The 24,627-nt window shown below is 40.5% G+C and overlaps 1 protein-coding gene across 3 annotated transcripts in view; it reads right to left on the reverse strand.

Annotated features, from left to right (window-relative positions):
* CCDC6 (coiled-coil domain containing 6) overlaps positions 1–24,627 on the reverse strand; it is a 111,757-nt gene that overhangs the window by 25,470 nt on the left and 61,660 nt on the right. For all 3 annotated transcript variants that reach the window (XM_038533990.1, XM_038533989.1, XM_038533991.1), the window contains exons 3-5: positions 17,740–17,868; positions 2,446–2,549; positions 260–420 (exon numbers count right to left, since the gene is read on the reverse strand). In XM_038533990.1, the coding sequence (XP_038389918.1) occupies positions 260–420; positions 2,446–2,549; positions 17,740–17,868 (394 nt within the window). The remainder of the gene's footprint in view (positions 1–259; positions 421–2,445; positions 2,550–17,739; positions 17,869–24,627) is intronic.

The raw sequence follows: 24,627 nt of genomic DNA on the forward strand, positions 1-24,627 counted from the left end.
TACCCGATTCTGAACCCTCCTGAAATTATTTGCTTTTCTAGAAGTATTCTAAACTATTTGCTTGTCGACACTACTATATAATACTTTCAAAAATAATTGATTCCAGGATGATAGAAAGATGCCTATACATATGTACTGGTAATGAAGTACAGTATGGATCTGATTTACGCAAGTTCAATGGTAAATACTAGTAAACCCTGCGCTTGGTAAACAGATTAATTCTGTACACAGAAGACCAGTGAAACCAGAGGCTACATACGCTGTAGCTGAGCGGCTCTCAGCTGCTTCTTCAGCCTCTCCACTTCATTCTTTAAGAACCTGATGTGGCGCATCATGTTTTCTGGAGAGTCTATCTCCATGGAGATGTCTCTAGGCGACGGAGGAGCAGAGACCGGCTGGTCTAACTTCTCCTGCAGGATTCTTCCGTGGAAAGAAAAATTCCAACAATGAAACACAGTTTGCCTTAGAAGACAAAACCACATACTAGCAGGAGAGTTTGTTTTAATAGCAAGCTCCTGTGAATCACCGGAATTCATGGGGCTGTCGAATTCAGACTCTGCCTATTTTATACGTACTTCTGGTCTCCCTTTCCTGGTATCCAGGTCTAGGGCAGAGGGCAAAGCTGAAGGATCCACCCTCTTCTTTTTCTTTTAAATGACCACTGGTAATTAAGCATTAGTGGAAAAGTCTCCCAACATTTGCTTCCGATTACTATGCCTGGCATACAGTAGGCGCTCAGAATTATCTGCTGACTAAATGCTCGCTACCTTGTTTGAGGGAACAGATACTTAAGAAATTTCACTCTCGACATTTTCTGGTCAAACTTCCAAATTAGGGCAACGCCTGTGGCGCAGCGGTTTAGCGCTGCCTGCAGCCTGGGGTGTGATCCTGGAGGCCCGGGATCGAGTCCCACGTCGGGCTCCCTGCATGGAGCCTGCTTCTCCCTCTGCCTGTGTCTCTACCTCTCTCTCTCTCTCTCTCTCTCTCTCTCTGCCTCTAGGAATAAATAAATAAAAATCTTTAAAAAAAAAAAACTTCCAAATTATGTACCAGGATCCCCCCTTGGAAGGTGACACCATATAGACTCCACTTCTAAAATTCCCTCCTGAAAAAAACAATCCTGAAGGCACGGCAAACCAGGCTGAAGGCCCTTTGCTTATGGCCACAGCACAGGTAAAAAGAGGACAAAACAAAATCATAATCACTGGGTTAGTTAATTGGTGGTCCCACTTCTCTGCCAATTATTTTTAGTTTGGAGCATAAGGAATGTGAATATTCAACAACTTTTCACCGACTGAATGATTATTTCATATCATTTACCACAATACTTTGATACTTACACATATAAAACCTCCAGCTGTGTTCTGCAAAGGAAGACAAACTGGCTATGGACCTCTATGTCTCTTTTTATAAGCCGCTAGGGTCTTGGTTTGGTTTGGCTTTTAACTCTTTACCTTTAAGTCTGCACAAATGCAAGTTGTGAATTACCTTCAAGCCTGCCTTTGTTGAGAAAATTGGTTGTTAAATATTGTAATGGTCCCTGCCTTTATTAAATAACTTTTCATAATTCAATTTATTAGTACCACTACATAATGCAAAACATACCCGACTCAACTACATACAGCTTGAATATTTCCCTAGAGATAAAGCTCTAATTTTCACTTTTCTTAAAGCCTGTGATATGACTATATTTTGCAAATTTAGAGATGAACTCAAAATAACTTACGGATGTTCATCCAAACCAAATACTGATGGCGAAAGGACTCTGGTTAGCAAACAAAAGATCCTAGTGAAGTAGATTAATGAACGTTTTTAAAAATTCCCTTTCTACACCCACACACACACATCCTACATACAGAATCCCACATTCTTCAAGTCCTGCTTCATCATCCCCAATATATGCAGTACTTAAAAATTAGGTTCCAGAAATGTTTGCTGTTGAATGACATTTCACATCCATGTACATATATTTAGCACGATTCCTAACCTTAACTATGGACAGCTATTTACAGTAAGTTTTAAAGTTAACAGATTTTCCTATTAAAATCTCAGCCTTCTCAATGAAGTACATTTTTAGAGATGTGTCATATTAACTGTACACGGTACACATCTAAGCATGTGAGAAGACTGGGGAAGCCAGTTCAGTAAGGTAAAAAGTTAAGTTGCAGTTATCTTTCCCGAACATTTTAAAGGTGAACAACAGCACCTTGACTAATTTCCCCATAGCTTTCACCCCAAATGAAAGGAAATTTTACTGGGACTCTAAGAGAGAAATATAAAGAGGTGACCAAAATGAGAAGAGGTCAAAAGCTTTCCACTTTTTTTTTTTTGGTTTGGCAAATTACCCAAGGAATTAAAACACCCCTTTCTTATTCATCAGCCACACCCAGAGAAAAACCCCAGAAGTGCATGCGCCCCCACACTGAACAGGAAGACTAAACAAACCGCTTCTCAGCTTCAAGTTTGTCCATCCTTTTCCAGAGACGATTAACTAGTGCTTCTTGTTCTTGTTCCAAAGTATTTTCAAGGTCGATCTTCTCTCGTCTCAACTAAAGGAAGGAAAAAAGTTTTACTGAGAATAGCAAGCCATTTAAACTTTGTTAATGAGATTTTTTTGATTGGACTGTTAGGACCCCCTTACTGAAGAAAACTGCAAAGAAATGGCCAATTTCCTGGCAGACACATTAAGTGCATCTAGTTCTTAAACTTTAATTGAGAAAACCGAGACAGGTTCATTCTTTGATGTTAAAGCTTAATTGCTGTCTGGTACATGAATCACATTGCTTGTTTCAGCATTTATTCAAGGCACATGCAAAGTCTTCCTTAAAGAGTGTTTGGGGGAACTCGGCTTACCACTCATACCAGGACTTTTCTGGGTTTGTGCCCTGACCCCAGGCCTGCATGGAGTTCGTGTTAAACCAGAAAGCTTATATTACCATTTATATAAATAACTCAATACCTGAAGACAATTCTACATATTGATTAATGGATGCACAATACTAATTACCCCTGAGGAGGTAGGGAAAAGGAAGGTTTGATGGGGCAGGGGGGAGTATGCAGTTGTAAAGTAAGCCCCAAAATGCACTCTACTTCATGAAGAGCAGCAGAAATGGGAAACTTCATTAAATCAATCAATATTGGGCAATACACAAATACTGTGAACAATGCCAGCCACTGGCTAAATAGGGGTGTAGCAGGGAACCAGGTCAGAATTTTCTACCCTTATGATACATTTTAGTGGGGTTCAAGACAGTAAATGAAATAAATTACATACTTTGGTAGAGAGTGAAAGAGATATGAAGAAAAAGAGGGCTGGCAAAAGGGACAAAGTACAATAAATTTCACAGCAACATGCAGAGGGAATGTGTTACGTCATTCTTGATACTTCTCTGCATGTCTGAGATATTAAATAATTTTAACAGAATTTTTTTCTTTTTTTTTTTTTTTTTAAGAAAGAAAGGCTATGGTACTGCCCCTATGCTGTCTCTTATAATAGCAACTCACCTTTTCAATCACTGAGTCAACAAATTATTTTTGATTGCACAGCTATTTTGACTTTCTCAGCAGGTCATAGAGGCAAGCTCCCCACTGACCAAAGATCCCTGTATGGGGTGCCTGGGTGGCTCAGTTAAGTGGCTGGCTCTTGATTTCCACTCAGGTCACAATCTCAGGGTCCTGGGATCATGCCCCACATCAGGCTCCTTGCTCAGCAGGGAGTCTGCTTCTCCCTCTCTCTCCCTCTGCCCCTTCCCTGTTTTCTAAGATAAATAAATAAATCTTTAAAAAGAAAAATCTCTGCATATACAGTAAGATGAGACCACTACTACATATAAACTGTAGTCTTATAAGGCAACCAAAGCAGACCTTCCTAACAGTGAATATGCCAAGATCAAATGGTCAAATGAAAATACAGCTTGGCAATATTTCCCTGCATAGAGGTGGGGACAGTGGTGGGGACGATGCCAGGACTCAGAACAAGTCAGAAGCATGCTGTGCAGTGAAGCTAGGAGCACACTAATGGCACAAATGCTTTTTGCAGCCTCAGACACCTCCTACCTGTAACAAGGAGGAGAAACTCTGGAGCAGCTTTCAGAACTCTGAGTAAACCTCTGAGCTCAGCAAGGCACAGATCTGTAGAGCCTGGAGCAGCAAAAGAGCCACTGAAGCCCAGGCTTTCATTTTAGGGCTGAGAGAACACCGGCCTGGGACATGGTGTGATTCTGGCAAAGTGATACCACTAAGATGGGAGTGCGATCAGTCACTGTGATGGCTGAAAGAGCTGGGTCCTATCCAACCAGCAAGTACATGGATCTTGAGGAAAAAGTAGGATTTGGGGTAAATTATGCTGCGGTTTGTAAGCCAATAATTCCTGGGAGCAGCAGAGCAGGGAGCGGGTGGCTTAGAGAGTCTGAGACAATGCCAACACAGGTAAAGGAGCAGGAGAAACAGGCTGTAAACATACTTGAATCCCAGGTTCTTTGTGGCACCATTGGTAGAGCTACAAGCTATCAATTTGCTGCCAGATTCAGTGAACCAAGGCTTCCTGTGGCACCACTGCTGTATCAATGCTTACTAACTAATTTCCATGAAGCCATCAACACAGGAGACCCCAGCTCAGCAGCTCAGACGTGGGGGTTTCATTACACGGGCTGGCATTGCCATAGGAGTCCATTTAATCTTTAGCCTTAGAAAGAATGGGGCTTCCTGTCTTGATTTTTCAGTTTCAAAAATCTTGACTTTTGGGGAGGCCAGGTGGCTCAGCGGTTTAAGCGCCTGCCTTCCGCCCAGGGCGTAATCCTGGAGTCCCACGTCAGACTCCCTGCATGGAGCCTGCTCCTCCCTCTGCCTGTGTCTCTGCCTCGCTCTTTCTCTCTCTCTGTGTGTCTATCATGAATAAAATAAATAAAATCTTAAAAAAAAAAAATCTTGACTTTTCTAAAAATAAATACATACTAAAACAATGAAAAATCCCAACTTTTCTGCATCACTGAGGATTTCTCATTGACACTGAAGGGCAAAAAGCTGGAAAAAATGGCATTAGGACTATGATCAATTATGATTAGGATTAATTCCCCCTTGAGTTCTTTATCAGAGCTGCCCCTGCATCACTTGCCTGCCTAATTCCACAACCTCTATATTTAGAGCCAAAGCATACACATCAGCTCTGCCGACTCAGACAGAAGTAGATTTTCCATGCTTACACTATCCTGGTATCAGACAATCCTCAAATCTGACAGCGTTATGTTGAGTTTACAGAGCAGTAAGACAACTTTTGCCAATGGAAAATTCAGTCCAGTGACACAGGACTTTCATCATGCTGGTCTCTGTCACCCTCTCCTCATTCTTTCCTAATAATATCTAATGGCTCTTCTCATTCAGTGTTCGTGCAACAGGCACCCACACACCTATCACCAACGTCACATTCTCAGGCAAACCCAAACCCCTTCTTTTTTTCCCCAAAGATTTTATTTATTTATTTGAGAGAGCAAGAGAGGCCATGCGCCAACAGGTGGAGGGGAGGAGGGGGAAGGAGAAAAACAAGCAGACTCCACAGTGACTGCAGAGCCCAACTTGGGGCTTGAGTTGGACACTCAACCAACTGAGCCACCCAGGCACCCAAGTCCCTTCCAGCTGCTTATTCTACAAGCACACAGCACCAATGGATATTGCTGATTTGTGTAGTATTCATTTGAAAGCCTGCTTTATAATTAAGTCAGTTCAATGGACTGCCAAATTCTTTTTTTCTTCTCTTCTTCAGTAGCTCTTCTTCCCATTGCAAGTTAATTAATGTCAGACCAGGAGTTCTTATTACGTTCCCAAAAATAAATGCAGAAACTTCGGTAGATAAACTTAGTGCATAAAAACTAGCTGGTTCATTTGACTTCATAGCCCATCCTAGCTCTATCTTTTCAGTGGACAGATACTGACCCATCACCAAAAAAGCAAAAGGTGGGAGGCGGCTGAGAGGTCACTCCCAAGACCACTACACTTCTTTCTGCCTGTAGCATTTTCCTGTCTAAAGAGAACTGAGACACTGGGGTGGAGGCAGAGGTGTGAGAAAGAAATGGTTGACCAAAAAACCCTGACAACAACTTCAGCCTAACTACTATGCTCAACCATGGAATTTTGGAAAGTTTTAGTAGATATTTTCAACCTACATTGAAAGGTTTTAGTCTAACTGTATTGTTTCCAATGGTAACATATATATATCTATATATATACACACATACATATACATACATACACTACGTATATCTCGTGTGTGTGTGTGTGTGTGTGTGTGTGTATTTAAAAAAAAACAAAAAAGGTTTACTTATTGGGACGCCTGGGTGGCTCAGTGGTTGAGCACCTGCCTTCAGCACAGGGCATGATCCTGAAGTCCAGGGATTGAGTCCCACATCAGGCTCCCTGCATGGAGCCTGCTTCTCTCTCTGCCTCTCTCTCTCTCTGTCTCTCATAAATAAATAAATAAAATCTTTTAAAAAGTAAATAAAAGATTTACTTATTTATTTTAGAGAGAGAGAGAGAGAAAATGTGTATGTGTGTGTGTGAGCAAGGGGAGGGGCAGAGAGAGAATCCTCAAGCAGACTCCCCACTGAGTGCAGAGCCTGATGAAAGGCTCAATCCCAGGACCTTGAGACCATGACCTGAGCTGAAATCAAGAGTTGGGAGCTTAACTGACTGAGCCACTCTGAAGCTCTGCTTCTACAGGAAAATATATTTTGAACCCCAGACCTCTGACTTAAAAAGTTTTGGTAGGCAGCCCCTTACAATTAATCCAAGATAATATAAGAGAGGGAAAAACCCATGAAATAAGGGCTACCATAAAAACAGAATACAGACACAAAGTTTGTTATGACACACAGTAGAGAGCATTTAGATGGTGATGACGCAAGGATAGCAACCGATGCTTAAAAAAGAAATTAGAGTCCTCAAAGACCTATATTAACCAAACTCTTAGTTTACTAGATTTTTTTTTTTCCCTAAGAGAATGGCATAAATCCTAAGAAAACAAGTGAGTGCTGGGGATTAACATGACAATCACCCAAATCACCCTTCCAGGTTAGGTAGTATCTGAAGACTATCAATAATTTAGTCCAATTTCCTATCCATTTGTTATGTAACACCATTAGATGTTCAAAGTAGTTACCCTAGAGATACAGAAACACCTGGGAAGATAAAAGCATGATATTTAGAAAATGACTAAATTAAATCAGAAAAATCAACATTTTTGCAATGGTTGAATGTCTGTGTCCCCCCGAAAAAAATCCCTATGTTGAAGCCCTAACCCCTAGAGTGATGGAATTTAGAGATGTAGCCTTTGGGAGGTGATTAGGTTTAGCTGATGTCATGAGGTCAGCATCCCTTGTGGTGATGGGACTCAGGTCCTTTCTAAGAGTCATGACAGACCTTGTAGCTTATGGCTTTCTGCTTTCCCCCACACAGGACACAAGGAGAAGTCAGCAGTCTGCAGCCTGGAGGAGAGTCCTCAGCAGAGCTCCATCACATTGGCACCCAGATCTTAGAATTCCAACCTCCAGAACCATGAGAAATGAAAAATAAATTTCTATTGCTTATAAGCCAATCTATATTGTTCCAGCAGCCCAAATGGGATAAGACAATTTTTGTTTCTACTACAAGAGTAGAGCCAATAAAAGATCTTACCTCATCCCATCCTACTTTGCCAACAAATCTTGAGTTAATTATGGTTTTATATATCCATAGGAAAGAACAGGATTCATGAGGGGGCTATTAAAATAGATCATGAGCAACTGACATGAAAAGAGCTGAGCACAATGCATCATAGTTCTTATGGTAAAGTCTTATTCACAAATTAAAGAAACAGAGACAGGGCCACCTGGGTGGCTCAGTAGTTAGCATCTGCCTTTGGTCAGAGGTCATCATCCAGAGGTGAGGTTCTGGGATCAAGTCCACATCAGGCTCCCTGTGGGAAGTCTGCTTCTCCCTCTGCCTAACTCTCTGCCTCTCTCTCATTGTCTCTTATGAATAAATAAATAAAATCTTAAAAAAAAAAAAAAAAGCAACAGAGACAGAAGCTGCTTGGTCAAAAGTCGGTGCCTCTTCTGGTGCAATGGAATTTTGCTCAGCCCTGACAATTCTCCTCCTAGGCTGGAAAATATCTGACCCTTGCCTTCTGGAAAAAAAAAATTTTTTTAAAGAAATCAAACAGCCAATTTGTGTTACAGACGAGTTGAGACAGGTGTTCACAGACCGCAGAAGCCCTGAGGTACCTATCTGATTAACCAAGTTGCAGCTGGTTTCAAAACTAAAACCAAGTTCTAGGTCATCACTGCTCATGCAATACTGAGCACAGAAGGAGCCAACGAAGTTTGTCAGTGAAGAGCAAGAGAAAAGATAAGGGGAACTTTACTATCACTCAATAAAAATAATATATAATATAATATAATATAATATAATATAATATAATATAATATAATATAATATAATATAATATAATATAATAAATATAATATAATATAATATAAAATAAGAGAAGGGATGCTCACTTTCAAGTCTAAGAAGTAAAAACTTACCAAAAAATTTATCTATGTGTATCAGAGATATACTGATAGAGGAAAAAGGAAAAAGATACTAAAAAAATCATAAAGAACTATATAGCAAGCTAATTAGGGTTCCCCCTTGGGTGAAAGGAATATTGGTAATAATTGATCTTCCTGCCCTTTCCTTCCCCCACCCAATTTTCTAATGAACATTTACTATTTTTGTAACAAAAAATTTAAAGATATCTAATTTTAAAAACTATTTCCCAATACAATTTACCAGTACCTCCATTAATTTAGGAGGTTAATTTACACATACAAAATCCAGAATAAGCCAACAAATTCTCAGAGGATAAAGTATTAGGTATTTGAAGTACTCAGAATTTTCCAGATAACCCAGAGTCAACCTTCTTTACCATAGTTTCCGTATTTTTTCTCAGACTGCTCCTCTAAAACTTAGACTTGTTCTTTGAAATGAACATAATTTCAGGACAATATTAATATCCCATCGATATTAACATGTGTAAATGACATTATTTCATCATTTACCACTTCAAAAAAATTTGCTTTTGTTCAATGATGTTGAGAAATTAAGGCCTTTTATGTAAAAAACAAAAACAAAAACAAAAAAAACCATACTCAGATTTACATGGTTTCTTTTCTGGAGTTAAGTTTTCATCACTTAACATTGGCCTAATACTATGAATATTTGCATAGTGGGTTTATAATTCTAAGGGACTTTTACAAAATATGTACCATCAATGGAACTGAGTGCACATTCTTTTGCTACATCAAGGCCACTATGGAGAAGTCCATAGGAAAGAAGCCCTATCAAAGTGTATGTTGCAGATACACTATCACACTAGTGGGTTTCCACCAATCCATTATCTAAAATAAGCTTCTTTAAGAAAATAACATTAGGGACACTTCTCTTGATACGCTTTCTCCAAAATGAAGTCTCTGTGATAAATCATTACCACATCCATCCCACTTCCTTACACAGAGATGTTGGGTTTACTTGGCCATTCATTAGCTGTGCATATTTAGCTAAGGAGGAAAAAGTTCTTTCTTAAGTCATCAACCAAATTATTGTTCTAGTCATAAAGAAACAGATTTCATGCATTTTAAAATCACAAGCAACTAGAAAGTCTGAGTACAGTATCTCTGGATTTTACTGCCCTATTGTAGGCAAAATCTTTACCTCCAGTGCATGACCAGAAACGTACACTGTTGAACTGTGATGAGGGGTCTCTTTTGTTACACAGAAAACACATTTTGGATGTTTTCCCTGTAACATTATCTGCACCAATTGATCCACATGGCAAGTGCTATCTGATGCTTCAAAATAAAGTCTGACAAGATGGAACACAGTGAGATTTTCTACTTAATTGAAACGAGATCTAGTGAAGGAATTCTGAGGGATTTTTCCCCCCACATCCTGTAGAGAGACTTACTTATCTGTGTCCCTGAAAGAGCTCAGTATACTTTCCCAGGTCTGGAGTCAGGACCTCTCAAGTTGGCTTCATGACATCCTGACAGCTTATGGATTACAAAACAATCAACTGAAAAGAGAGCCTGCTAAAGCTTCCTTTGAATGCTGAGGATCGTCCCTAGCTTGCCTACTTCCAAGGCACAAAATCCCACTCATGTTTCCACTATGCTCTGAGGCTTTTTCCCACCTTTCCCAAATAGGCAGTAGGTAAGATGCTTGTACCCAAGCTTCTTAAGCAACCCAAACATCCTCAAGGATTTGCTACAATCAAATCGCCACCAAGCTGACTCTAGGATCTACTATGATCATTATGTCTGGCTGTACCCTGATGCAGTTTGCCTCAATGTGGAGGCATAGGTTACAATGTTTTCTTTAAAAAAAAAAAAATTAAGAGCAGGGCAACAAATTATAATACCCTTTAATATGGCTAAAAAAAGGCAGTGGAAGAAAGAGGAAAAGGTGAAAGATGAAGAAAAAATATGAATAGGGGGTGGACTGTAGTCTAGGTTTTTTTTTTTTTTTTCATTTTTGTACTTCTGTTTTCCAATTTTTCTTGCAAGAGCAATGGATCACGTTTATAATACAAACTCCCAAGATTTCCATAATTTGAGATTAGCATTTGAAATAAAATTTCAAAGTATGCAGTGGTCACTAAATTTCATCTCCTTAATAGAAGTGGGCCCTCAAGTAATATGGTTGTTGTCCTCTGGGAAAAACGGCACACAGCCACCAGCAGGGACTCCCCAGAGCCCCTGCAGCAGATTCCACCCACGCCAAGAACCTGCCAAGGGTGGCTGGTAGCATGAATGGAATTGTAACAAACCCAGGAGGGCCACTCTTCCTGTGAACTTTAAAAATACCTTGTTCCACAGCATTTAAAAAGACCAACCAAAGATGTGAAATAAGTTTGTATTTTGAACAAATTACCTGGCACACAGGTAAGGCAGAAAGGCCTTCTTATATGCTTAACTAAGAACAATTGTTCTAAGATCTAGAAACCTAAAAATTTCTTTTCAATAGCCCTTAAAATATACTGTTTCCTTGTTTCACTAAAAAAATAAACAAAATACAAAAAAAAAAAAAAAAAAAAAACCACAAACTCAGAGTTCACATCACTCTGAACCCCAGCCTTGTGAGTTGTAACAGTCACAGATGGTGAGAGACCCCAGGATAAGTGGGTGTCACCTCTGCAATGCTCCTGAAGCTGAGGTCTTGTCAAGCGTCTGCTGTCAGCTGATATTGGCAGGAGGCTTAAGGGAAGTACCTAGCACCAGTTAGCACTGAGGTCTCTATGAGCCCTAATACAGCCATGTGGCTGCCTTTGGCAAAATGCTGCCTGTACAGACCAGCTTACACCCTCAAAAGCACCATGGATGCAGACCGCCACAACCTTTCTCTTTCCTTGCCCAGGAACAAAGAGGACGGGTTCAATTTCACACCTTCTTGGCCAGCTCTGTTCTGTTTACAGCATCTCTGCTCCATGTGGTGCCTGCACCCACTTTTCTCCCAGGTCTTCTCTCCCATATCCCTGCTTCCCTGCAACAAGGTTGGACTTAGATCTATCCAACCAGGTGTATCAAGCAACAAATACTTAAACCTTAGGTGCCAGGAAGCTTCAAGGAATCTTCTGTGGCTGGGGGGTTGGGGAGTTGGGGGGAAGTTACTGCAGAGGTGTCACTGGTCCCCTGCACCACAGCCACACACACAGCATCCCTCCTCACTGTCCACAGATTCACTGGTCTCCCTGGACCAGGAGACCAGGCTCCATGAGGCCAAGGACCTAACATCATCTTTCTTAGCAGAGTTTGTGCAGATAGCAGGCACATAACAAACTGAATGGATACAGGGTACATGCCATACAAACGCACTGTGGCGTGAGCACAGAAGAAAGCTAAAAGGGCTGGGTGACAGATGACATCTGAGCACATACTGATTCATAAATTGAGGAGACCAGGTCAAGGAAGCTGGGAGACACTGGAGGCTCAGAGTATGCATGCTCACTTTCCTGGAAAATGGGTAGGGCAAAGTACCACAGAAATTAAGTGGAAACTTCTATTAGTAACGGCAGCAGCTACAATTTCTGGAGGGCTTGCTAGATGTGAGTCAGAGGGACATGGTGGTAAGGTCGACATTGTGCCTTTCCTCCTTTAACTTATTAGAAAATTTATAGGGAAGAAACATTTTGTTTAATGTACCCAGTAACACAGAAGTACTGATCATCCTGTAACTACTTGATGGCACACATCCCTAACTGTCGGAGAAACACATCCAGGGAGATCTCAGGGCAGGAAAGCACTACCCACAGCAGAGCATGGTTTTCCAACTGCAGGTTATGAACCATTACTGGGACTGCAAAATCAGCCCGTTGTAACCTACATTTTGTTAAAAATGAAAACAAAATTCAACAGAAAATCAGTGCAAAGCACAATAAACATTGTTTTGGAAAACCCGTGCCCGTCACAGACACGGTTACAAAAACATCAGTGTCCTGGGTTGCCATGTTAACATCTCTCTTGCTGTGCAGTCCACACTGGAACAGTTCTGAGTGGAAGGATGAAAGAACATGGCTATGTGTGAAGTGTGAGGAGAGGCAGGGTGCAAGAGTAAGCCTCTCAACAAAGCTACAAATTAGGTATTGGTGTCTATGTCTATTTCACAAAAGAGCTCAGATTGCTTGCCTGGTGCCATACAGGTTATTCAGACTGAAGGAAGATTTGAACCCAAGGAAGAAATTTCCTTAACTATGTGGGCTAATACTGTCGTTATAAATCGATGCTAATGAATGAAATTACCATCCAATTCTGAATCCAATTTTAGACAAGGGGATCTCAGCTTTTGGGGAGTCAGGGATATCTCAGCTAAAAGATGACACCCCCATTCCAAACATAAGAGAAAACCACACTCGCTGGGCCAGCTAGACAACAGAGAAAGGACGTCAATATGTGCCACGTGATCCTGTTCGTGATGCAAGTGTTAGCTGAATTATGGGACTAATTCTCTATTAATTCATTTCACTTGCTTGTACTTTCTCTAGTCCACTTGCTTATGGCCACTGTTTCCTCTTTTCCCACAGTTTTCAATGCCAAGTGTACAGAGGGCCCTCCACAGAGCTGACTTGAACTTCACTTAATAAATAAGCTAATGCTGCCTGCTTTTTAATACTAGTTATCCTTCTCCAGAGAAATAAGAAAAATCCTTCCTGGTTGGCAGAAAACATTCAAGGTCAAGATTTCCTGACACTAAGAGAATATTCCAAGTTCTAAATGTTCTTACTGTCACCTCAGAAAATGTGAATACCAAATAAGAGACTAACAATGACCATGTTTGAACAAAAATTTTCAAACAAGGGTTTTGCAAGAAGTGACCATCAGTTAAAAAAAAAAAAAAAAAAAGCCCATAACAACACGAAAGTCAAGATGACTAAACTAATCCTAGTCTACAGTGGGAGCCTCCTGGCATGTGAATTGCAAATGATATATCTGATATGGGAACTGTCATCTAGAATATATAAGGAACTCTTACAATTCAGTAATAATATGATCTTTAATAGACATTTGTACGAAAGATACAAAAACGGCCAAGTAGTACCTAAAAGATTCTCAAAATCATTAGTCATCATGCCCCGGGCGGAAGGCATCAAAACTACAATGAGATACCACTCCACATTTACCAGGATGGCTATAATCAATATGGTATAGCCACTTTGAAAAACAGTCTAGGGGTGCCTGGGTGGCTCTGTCAGTTAAGCATCTGACTCATGGTTTCAGCTCAGGTCATGGGCTTAGGGCCTTGGGATTGAGCCTCACAGTGAGCTCCATGCTCAGCATGGAGTCAGCTTTTCTCCCTCTGCCCCTCCCCCAGCTCACACTTGGGCACACTCTCTAAACTAAGTAAATCAATCTTTAAAAAGGAAAAAAGAAAAACAGTCTAGCAATCTCCCTAAAATGTAAACATGGAGTTACCATAAAATCCAGCAAATTTACTCCCAGATATGTGCCCAAGAAAAATGAAAACATATAGCCACATGAAAAACTGAACCTAAGGGTGACCTGAGTGACTCAATCATTAAGCATCTGACTCTTGGTTTCAGCTCAGGTCACGATCTCAGGGTCATGAGATCAAGTCCCACAATGGGCCCCACACTCAGCCTGGAGTCTGCTTTTGCTCTCTCTCTGTGCCCTTCCCCCAACCCAGCTTATGATCTTTCCCTAAGCCTTTTTATAAAAATGTACATGAATGTTCAGAGCAGCATTATTTGTAAAAACCAAAAGGTTAAAACACCCAAATGTCCATCAAATAATGAATGGATTCACAAAATATGGTATACCCATGCAGTGAAACATTATTCAGTCAGGAAAAGAAGTACTGATACATACTACATACTACAACATGGATAAAACCCTTCTACTAAGTGAAAGAAATCATTCACAAAAGATGACATACTATAGGATCCCAATTTTATGAAGTATCCAGAATGGGCAAATACAGAAACAGGAAGCAGAACAGTAGCTGCTTAAAGGGAACGGGAAATTCAGAGTGGCAGCTGACAGATATAAGGTATCTTTTTTTTTTAAGATTTTATTTATTTAAATAAGAAAGATATATATAGAGAGAGGCAGAGACACAGGCAGAGGGATAAGCAGGCTCCATGCAGGAAGCCTGATGTGGGACTCAATCCTGGGACTCCAGGATCATGCCCCAGGCGGAAGGCAGACCCTAAACCACTGAGCCACCCAGGGATCCCCAAGGTATCTTTTTTGAGGTGATGAAAATGCTCTAAAATTGATGGTGCTTATGGTTACACAATTCGTAATATACTAAAAATCAATAAACTGTGCATTTTAAATGGATAATTTTTGTGGTATGTGAATTTATCTCAATAAAGCTACTACCTCCATCATCAAAAAAAAAGTGACTTAGAGTACTAAGCAGAGGAACCAGGTTCACATCCAGTTCCTTTGGAATCCAGTGCTCAATCCCTAAACACTACACCGTACATCCTTCCAAAACACAAATGACCACTCTCCAGTTACCTGGCCAAATCTACACTTAAACTCTTCCAACAAAGCAGTGGTATACTGCAAGACACGTGAGATAATTAACTTCAAATGGCTTACAGTTTAAAAAATAGGTTTATTGTCAGATAAATGAGCATAGGCATGTACTACATACAAATCATTATAATACATAATGTAGTACATGCCTTTGGTCTTGATAATGATCTATAACATAGGATATATTCTGTAACATGGACTGTGTCATACAGCATATCACATGGATGATAATCACAAGATGACCAGAAGAGAGGATCAGACCACATTCATGGAAACACAGAAGAGATTTGGTTCTACTGGGAGGAAAAAACAAAAACAAAAACAAATTCCCCCAAAGCACTTACTAAAATTATTTATAGTTAAACAAAATACAGAATAAGGTCCCCAACATTCAATCACCCTGGACATATCTAAAACAAAGGGGGGGAGAGGGGGAGGGGAGTTTCAGGATGATGATAAATTTATCCATCTTAATTAAAATAGGAACTTCATACCCCAGATCTGAGGTTTATTTCCAGAATAGAGCTTTACAGTGCATAGATTCCACTGTGGAAATCCATTGCTTAAAGGGCTGAGGTCTGAAATAACCCTGAGAGTGCACTCTGTCATTAACCTGGTGAGAATGTATGCCTTGGACATCATTTTAAAGGGTTTCAGTTACTAAAGTCCCCAAGGAGTCTTAAGATGGTACAACAACCCATTTCCTCTCCCCCATGGACTCTGAGATCAGACCTTCCTCTCTCAGACGCCAGGCCACTACCTCCACCTTGTGGCCACAGCCCCAGTCCCAGGATCCCCTTCGGAGCTTCTGAACAAATGCAAGAGAGAAGCTGTGTCAATTATTGACAGCCATCACCAGGAAGGCCGTGACCAAGTGAAGTTCTCACACCAACCACCATGAACATCTGACTTGGTCACTTGGTGAGCTCTTGATTAAGAAATACCAATAACAAATATTTGATGTGTCAGGAACTTAAACAAGAATCTTCAAAGTTTTAACTTGAATGGAACTGGTTATTGTCTATCTTAGGAATTAAGCAGGTGAACTTTGGAACAAAGTGTTTTTAAACTGTGTGGTAGGAGTTTTCTTAATTTAGATACTGCATCTGAATTTCGAAGATAAATGTTAAGTATAGATTACTCTGGATATGTATAAAATAGCCAACCTTTGGGATGCCTGGGTGGCTCAGTTAAGCATCTGTTTTTGGTTCAGGTCATGGTCCTAGGGTCCTGGGATGAGTCCTGTATCCAGCTCCCTGCTCAATGGGGAGTCTGTATCTGCCTCTCCCTCTCCCCCTCACTCATATTCTCTTTCAAATAAATAAATAAAATCTTAAAAAAAAAAAGTCAACCTTTGAAAATGGAACTTTCTTTTACCTGGAAGGGACAGAGAAATGTTTTTAGGACCATTATTCACAGTCTTAGAGAACTCAGTGACATTCCTTTCTTTGATATACGGAGATTCAAGAAAAACATGGAAAACGGAAGTCAGTTAGGTTAAAACCAACCCTGACCTCCTCTCAAACCTGAAATTCACATCATTTCATTCTCAGGGACAATAATGAAACCATAACAGCCTTGGGAGTGATTTCCAAACCAGTCAGCACGGACTGAGACATACAGAAAGACTCTCACGTTGAGATAAACCAGACCACCTTACATCAAAGGTAGCCAAACCATCGAATTGGCAATCAGGGTCAAACTTACAAAGAGCTAGATCTTCATCAATACACTGAATTTTACATGGAAGCCAGATCACAGTACATGATGGTCAGCTTCTTATAATTTATCTTAGGGAAAGTAATAAAGCATTTGGGAGGGGCAGGAGGGAAAGCATCAGGAAGGAGAAAAAAGCATTAGGGAGTACCTAGGCTAGGGATAACAATTACTTTTGTCTGACATACCAACTTAGATGGGCTTATGGTGGCTGCCCACAGTTCTGTGTGTGTTGAAGGAGCACAAGGACCAGTCTGGACTCTCCAGGCAAGGCCCATGCTCAAACACAAATGTCTGCCAAGGGCAACAGACATAGGGACAGATGGACATTATTAATCTCCACCTTTTGGAGAGCTTCCCATGACTGATTTGTTTGTCCTTCTCTGTTTACAAATGGAAAACTTGGGTCCAGAGAAGTTAATGCAAGGTCATACAACTAATTAGTGGCTGAACCAGGATAAGCAATCGGGTCTATGACTCCACATCCATATCAACAAATCGAAAAGATATGGTTCAAATAATACTGGTAATAATTGCTAATAATACTGCTAATAATTCAAAGAAAAATGTGAATTGTTTGTTCTGAAGAACTCCTGAGAAAGGTTTTAGTCCACGCCAACACTATCTCAGGAACCTTCACAGAACCCATCCTGTGGTTACATACACACTGTTCGCCCTTTGTAAAGGGAACCTGACATTTCCTGCCTGTGAATCAGTACATCACAACATATCTCCAAAAACTTTATTAATTGGGATTAAAAACAGAGAAAGTGTGTGAGAGAGAGCAGGTGCTCTGCAGATCAGTTGACACTTACTTTAGAAATGAAGTCTCCAACTGTGGGAAGAAACAGCTGGAAGGTATTTTTCACTTATATTCCTCAGGCTGTCTGAAGACCTAAAAGAACATGTTGATTATAGGAGAAAAAAGTATATGGAGAGAACTAGAGATTCTTACCTGTTCTAATGTAAGCTGCTTAGAAATGGTATCATTCTCCAGTTTTTTAATTTTCTTCATCAGTTTGTTGACCTGGAATTCCTGCTCCTGTTCCAGATGCTGTTCTAGCTCAGCTTTCTCATGCTGCAACTGGAAAATGGAAACACACACACACACACACACACGTGAAAATCTAGATACTCACAAGCCAGGGAAACACAGGCTCTAAGAGCTGGTTACACTGAGTAAGAGGTATCAACACAGAAGTTACAATCCTTGTTTCTGCTGATTGCCAAGTGTAACTGTGAGGAGCCTGTTCCTCGGTTCCTCTAACTTAAAACCAAAAATTATAGCACACACACATGGGCACCTTTGACCTGAGCCAAAAGGCTGAAAATGGCAGGGCAGACAAACCTCAGCATCAAACCGTGATGAAACACAGATTTCTGTTTTTAAAAACTCGTAAGAGGGATGCTTGGGTGGCTCAGTGGTTAAAGCGTCTGCCTTCGGCTCAGGGTGTGATTCTGGGGTCCTGGGATCAAGTCCCACATTGGGTTCCCTGCACGGAGCCTGCTTCTCCCTCTGCCTGTGTCTCTGCCTCTCTCTCTCTTTCTCATGAATAGGTAGATAAAATCTTAAAAAAAAAAAAAACTCGTAAGAACTTGCCTCTGTAGGGAGGAAATGGGAAGGCAGGGAATAAGGTAAGGAAGGAAGCTTGCTTTTCAATATACACACACACATACACCATATGCACATACATACACATTTATACATACATCTATATACATACACACACACACACACACACACACACACACACACCAACATATATATACACATACCCTGTGGTACTTCTCAAATTTTATATACTATCATAAAAATTAAATTAAAAATAGAAATTTTACAGTTAGTTTTTACTAAATGAATTCATTTACTCAGATTTATATAATGTGTGTGTAAAAAAGGAAGAGATGTCACAATCACAAAGTATACTTAGTAAATTATTCCGAATGCTACCTCCCAATATACTAACAAGCATTCTTTGGCAAAAATCAGTATAATTAATTATCTTTCTATAATGAAACCATACATCACACCTCCTACATCTTTCCTAAAAACCAAGGTGGGGGGGAGGAGACTTCTTATTTATACAAGTAAAAGACAGAGTTACGGTGTCATTGAAAAGTTTTTTTAAAAACGTACTCCAACCATTGAAATCAAAAAAGGAATAAAGGAATTCCATCAGACATATGACAACTGGGGTTCTCAATAAGAACTATGCATTATTTCTAACATTCTCAATTGGGAGGTTGTGTTGATCCATAGCAGAGGTTGGATAGAATGATACCAACAGGGTCCAATATTTTCAAAATCAAGGAGAGGTTAAGTAAAAGCTATTAAAAACAAGGAAACACAGTTTTATGTAGGGGTCTAAGCTGACACTGCTCCCTAATTTTACCTTCAAAACCATTTCTTCAGGGAAACACTGTGTACCACAATCTTCATATGCATTAGGCAGGCATGGTCACCCCCATTTTATATGTGACAAAACAAGTGACTGGACCAAGATAATTCAGCTGGAAGGCAGCAGAGTCTGGGACCCACCTCCTACTCTGAACACCAAGCCAGGGTTCTCCACTGGATCCTGAGCAAACCTAAGAGGAATCAAGTTCAGACTCCTCCAATGGTCACTGCATCCTTGGTGTTTAAAATGATCAACCAGAAACCAGTAAGCCATGCATGCTCGCCTGGAGGATGCTGTCTCTTTGTAAATCCTGTATATGGTATGATGGGCAACAGAAAGATTAGCTGGCCCTGAGCAACCTCAAAATGCTGCACCGAAACCTCTCCACACTGGACACAATTCCAATGCTCTGTAAGCACATACTTGGTTAAAAAAAATTTTTTTTAATCTGACATAGTCTTCTAACACTGGAAACGTTGACTAAACAGATGCTTGTTTTCCTCCAACTGCTTCTGATGTGCAACTCCAAAAAAAGCCGGTCAACCTTGCAGGGACCCAGGAAAAAAGCAGATGCGAGGTGGTGCTTACAGTGACAAGTCTATTTTTAGCTGGCTCTTTAAAACTCAGGTTCTGCAAGATCAAGCAGTAATTAAAAGAAATAAGAGAAATGGATAGAGAACAAGAAGAGCTCTTGGCATTTTAGACAAAAGACCCCGATGGGACAAATATCACTCATGGGGGAAAAAACAGCAAAGCATACAAGTCTCCACCTAACATTTTTATTCTATGAACATGACTTGTGTGTCTTCTCTCTATAGGCCCCACCTTAGACATAGGTGACATCACTAGTGAAGACATTATCCTTGCCCTAAAACAGTTTATGGACACTAAGCTTAAATGTTATCTATTGGTTTTAGAAAAATGAACTCTAGTCTTGAAACCTTTAAATTCTTTGCCAAGTTTTTAAAAAAATATTAGTTGTTTTCCTCCAATATGTTTTCAATTGCTGCCATTTTATTTGAAAGAACACCCCCCCCCTTTTTTGTTTTTTTAGCATTATTCTTCTGCCCTGAAGTAAATGAAAACAATAAAGGATTCAATCTAATGCTGAAAAATGTCTGGCCCATGAAGCTGCATTTGTCACAGAATATTAATCTGAGAAAAGGTAAGGCTGTCATTGGTTTACAGGAAAATATTCCTATTTAGACAGATGGTCTATATTGTCAATATCTGATTAGGTACTTCCTTTAGAATACAGATTAAACTAATAATAAAAGCCATAAAAGCTCTCGATTTTAAGAGGCTTTTTCCTCTCAAGAGCTATACCCTAAGGAGAATTTGATGGTAAATCTGTTGTTACCATAACTCAAGTAAGGTCCCTGGGTTACACCAACCCGTTTGGAAAAGATCAAGCCATCCTGAGACTGTTTGCCGAAGATTCACAGTGTTCGCCATCCCCAAAAGACAGAGTGGGAACAAACAGCTCTGCTGCCTGCTTTGTTCTGACATCTCTCAGGTGACAGGCAATTTCAGAGCAGAGCATGGAGTTTCTGAGTAGAAAACAGGGTTCTTCCTTGGAACAAAGAAACCATCAATACAAAGAGAACCACAGATATACAGAAACATCCCTCCCTTCAAAATCATAAGAGAATTAAGATGAGCGATAAGCAGGTAGCAGAGCAAGGGAGGGATCCTGAGTAACTCACCGACCACAGAATTTACCCAACAAAAATCCAGAAATTGTTTGTTTTAAACAGATACCATGTAAATTCAAGCCATTCAGCTCCAACAGGGCTTGAGATGACCTCCTGAATCCACCTGCCCATGTTAAAGACATAGTTCATGACACCACGAACACTCTAAATGGAGCCTGGCTTATAGGCCAACACAAAACCTGCTATCAGAAAAAAACTCCAGTTTCAGTGGCATCTTCAAGGTGGGCATAAAACTCAAGGCATGATTTTAAAGTTCTAATCAAAGGTCCTAACACTTTATGATTTATTTTAAATCTTCCAAGGTCAGTGATTTTGAACTAGAACAAAAAAAAATCATTCACACTGAAAAGTCAAGCAAATTTTATTAATACATTTGAAATAAATTCATGTGTTTGCCTTAAATATATCCAAAGCAAAATTATTAGGTAGATTAAAAATTTTTAATCAGATTTTTCTATAAATATACTTTATAAAGTCAATCACAAAGATTATGAAACAGTTTTATAACTCCTACTCTTGCAATATATTAACATTAAAAAAAAAAACCCTGTAGAATGGAAACTATGTTATATAACAGATAATCAGCAGCAAATGGAATTAGGTTTATATGAATAAAGGTTTGCTCCTTAGGATTCAGTATTAATAAAAAAAAATCAACATAACTGAGAAAGCCATTAGCAAAGATACAAACTGTAAATCTATAAAATTCTTTTTTTTTTTAAGATTTTATTATTTTTTATTCCTGAGAGACACAGAGAGAGAGAGGCAGAGACAGGCAGAGGGAGAAGCAGACTCCCTGCAAGGAGCCTGATGTGGGACTCGATCTCGGATCCCGGGATCACACCCTGAGCTGAAGACAGATGCTCACCCACTGGGCCACCTAGGCTTCCCAAACCTCTAAAATTCTAAGGACTTAAACTTGAGCATTTTGTTACTATATCTACTCACTATATACTGAGCCCAAATGCAAAGGTCCAGCCAATTAAAAAATACAAGTATAACATTATTTTGACCTAAAACAGGCTAGGCTTAAGCATAACTCAATCACACATAAATGCCATCTTTTTTATAATTTACAAAGGCTTTCTGGAGCCACTTCTGTGAACCATGCCTCCTATATAAGTGATTCAAGAACTCCTTACTTATGGCTCAGTGGTTGAGCATCTGCCTTCGGCTCAGGGCGAGATTCTAGGGTCCTGGGATCAGGTCCCGCATCAGGCTCCCTAATGCCTATGTCTCTGCCTCTGAGTCTCTCAGGAATAAATAAATAAAATATTTAAAAATAAAATACAATAAAAAAGAACTCCTCACTGAATGCCTTTTATTCTGGACAAAATCCTCTCTAGCAGGTAGAGAGCCTGAAAACTGTTCACCTGAGAAAATCACCACAGGTGCACGGGTAGGCTGGCTGTTGAGCCAGGCCTCCCACCCAGAATGCAGTAGGTTTGCCAAATTCCAGTCTGGATGAAGTGTGTGTGCAAGCCTGGGTTTGTTGTCATCTAGCCAATGCCAAGTGAGGCAAGCCTTCCAGCCACTAGCCCCAGGACCCAGCTTTTAATGCAACTTCTGAGTAAGCCCGAGATGCTCCCTCCCCGGTTCTCACCAATCCATGCTAAATATTTCTCTCTGTGTACTTACTACCCAGTCCTGCAACCAACATCCTGGGTTTACTGACAGCCACCAATAGATAGATAGCCACTAGAACTATCTGCACCAGACTAAGTAGAGAGCACCATAGGGCAGTAACTACACTGAGTCAGTAGGTTGTCAAAAACAATTTATCATGTTATTCTTATAAGCTTTGTAAAAAAGTTCAAAACTATCTCTCACAGCATTGAGTCTTTTATGAACCAAGTTTTCAACCACTCTACTGAGCAGCCTGAGCAGAAAGTCAGCCTCCTACTTCAAATGCATTATGTCACCACTAAATGCCTCTTGGGCCCACACTTATTTCCACCTCCAAACCCCTTCTGTTACTGGTACCATCATTCTCAATCAACACCTCACATCTCATCAGTTACCAATTGGCATTAAATCAGCCTCTCTAACAGCTGTCAAACCACCCTCTTCTTCCTGTGCTCACGGCCCCAATCTAGTTCAAGTCTTTCATTCTTCGTCCCTGGGCCACTGCCAAAACATCTCCTCAGATCCAATGTAGATCATCCACAAACCCTAATACCTCAGGAAGCCACTCAAAACCCTTCAATGACTCCCTATTCCCTGAAAAGGTACAACATCACTGGCATAACATTCCAGTCCTTCCACGATTCAGTCCCTATGCAAGTTTCCCATGCTCTCCTCATGATATTTCACACTCTGCCGAAGTGAGAGTCTAAGGTTTGCAAACATAAATTCCTTCAGGGTCCAGACATCTAGCAAAGAAGGGATGGGCCTAGGTACAGGGAGTGGCTGGAACTGTGGTTAAAGGCCAAGTTCATGTCTTCCTCTAAAGACTCTTTCCCTAAAAAATAAATTTAAAAAACTGAAACCCATCATGCGAGGCAAACACCTGTGGAGACCACTCTGGCCCAGGGCCTTACATGGCAAGCTTTGCCAGTCACATGAGAACACTGTAGCACAAGTAGCTGCACACCCCCACCACCCTGGTCAGGCTGTACCCTCTGGTACAGTGCCGGAATCCCTCCCTCCAACCTACTGAAGGTGTGGGGATGGCTGGGAAAACATCTTTCACAGCGCCTTCCCACATGCCCTCCTCCCTTTAAGCTGTGATGAGCACACTGTACTTTCCGTGCATTATAATGTCTAGTTCATGGTGTTTCATATTCTATCATCACTTACTTCCAAAAGCAGCTAACACTTCAAGGCACTAGTTACTATGTACCAAGCATTTTACCTCCATAACTCTGTGGCAGATACTACCATCTGCCTTTTGCAAAAAATAAAACCATAGCTTAGAAAGTCAAGTACCTGCTCCAAGTCACACAGCTGAGGAGGGGTAGATCTAGGATATAAACTCAGGTCTCGGGATCCCTGGGTGGCGCAGCGGTTTAGCGCCTGCCTTTGGCCCAGGGTGCGATCCTGGAGTCCCGGGATCGAATCCCACATCGGGCTCCCGGTGCATGGAGCCTGCTTCTCCCTCTGCCTATGTCTCTGCCTCTCTCTCTCTCTCTGTGACTATCATAAATAAATAAAAAAATTTAAAAAAATAAAAAAAAATAAAAAAAAAAATAAACTCAGGTCTCTGCCTTTGTCTTTCCCCCGGATGTGAGCAACCGTGTACATTCTCGATTACCCTTACAGGATTATAAGTTCCATGAACAGCAGTGACTAGGATGTACTGAATTCCACTCCAGATGATGTAGAAAATACCTTGTCTGGGCAAATACTGACTGGAAAGATGATAAAAGCCTCACTTCCTTCATACTGTTTCCTAGATTAAAAGTCTCAGGATAAAACGAAACAACTAGGCAAGTATAAAGGGTCCCAATACTACATACGTAGTACCCTCAGGAAACCAGCACCCAATCAAGAAACAGAACATTGCCTGCTCCCCCGAAGCCTGGTGTGTCCCTTCCAGATCACAGCCCTCCATCCCTGAGAGGTAATCGCTCTCCTGATTCTTTCTTACAGTAAGAATTCTTTGCATTCTTTCTTTTAAAATAAACTGTTCTTGCCTATATATTTCTAAACTTTAGTTTTGCATTTTTTTTGCCTTTTATTTAGCACCCTCTGCTAAATTAACTTGTGATTTCATTCACCCACATTACT

This window comes from Canis lupus, chromosome 4 (assembly GCF_011100685.1).
Source record: "Canis lupus familiaris isolate Mischka breed German Shepherd chromosome 4, alternate assembly UU_Cfam_GSD_1.0, whole genome shotgun sequence".
Classification (NCBI taxonomy): Eukaryota; Metazoa; Chordata; class Mammalia; order Carnivora; family Canidae; genus Canis; species Canis lupus.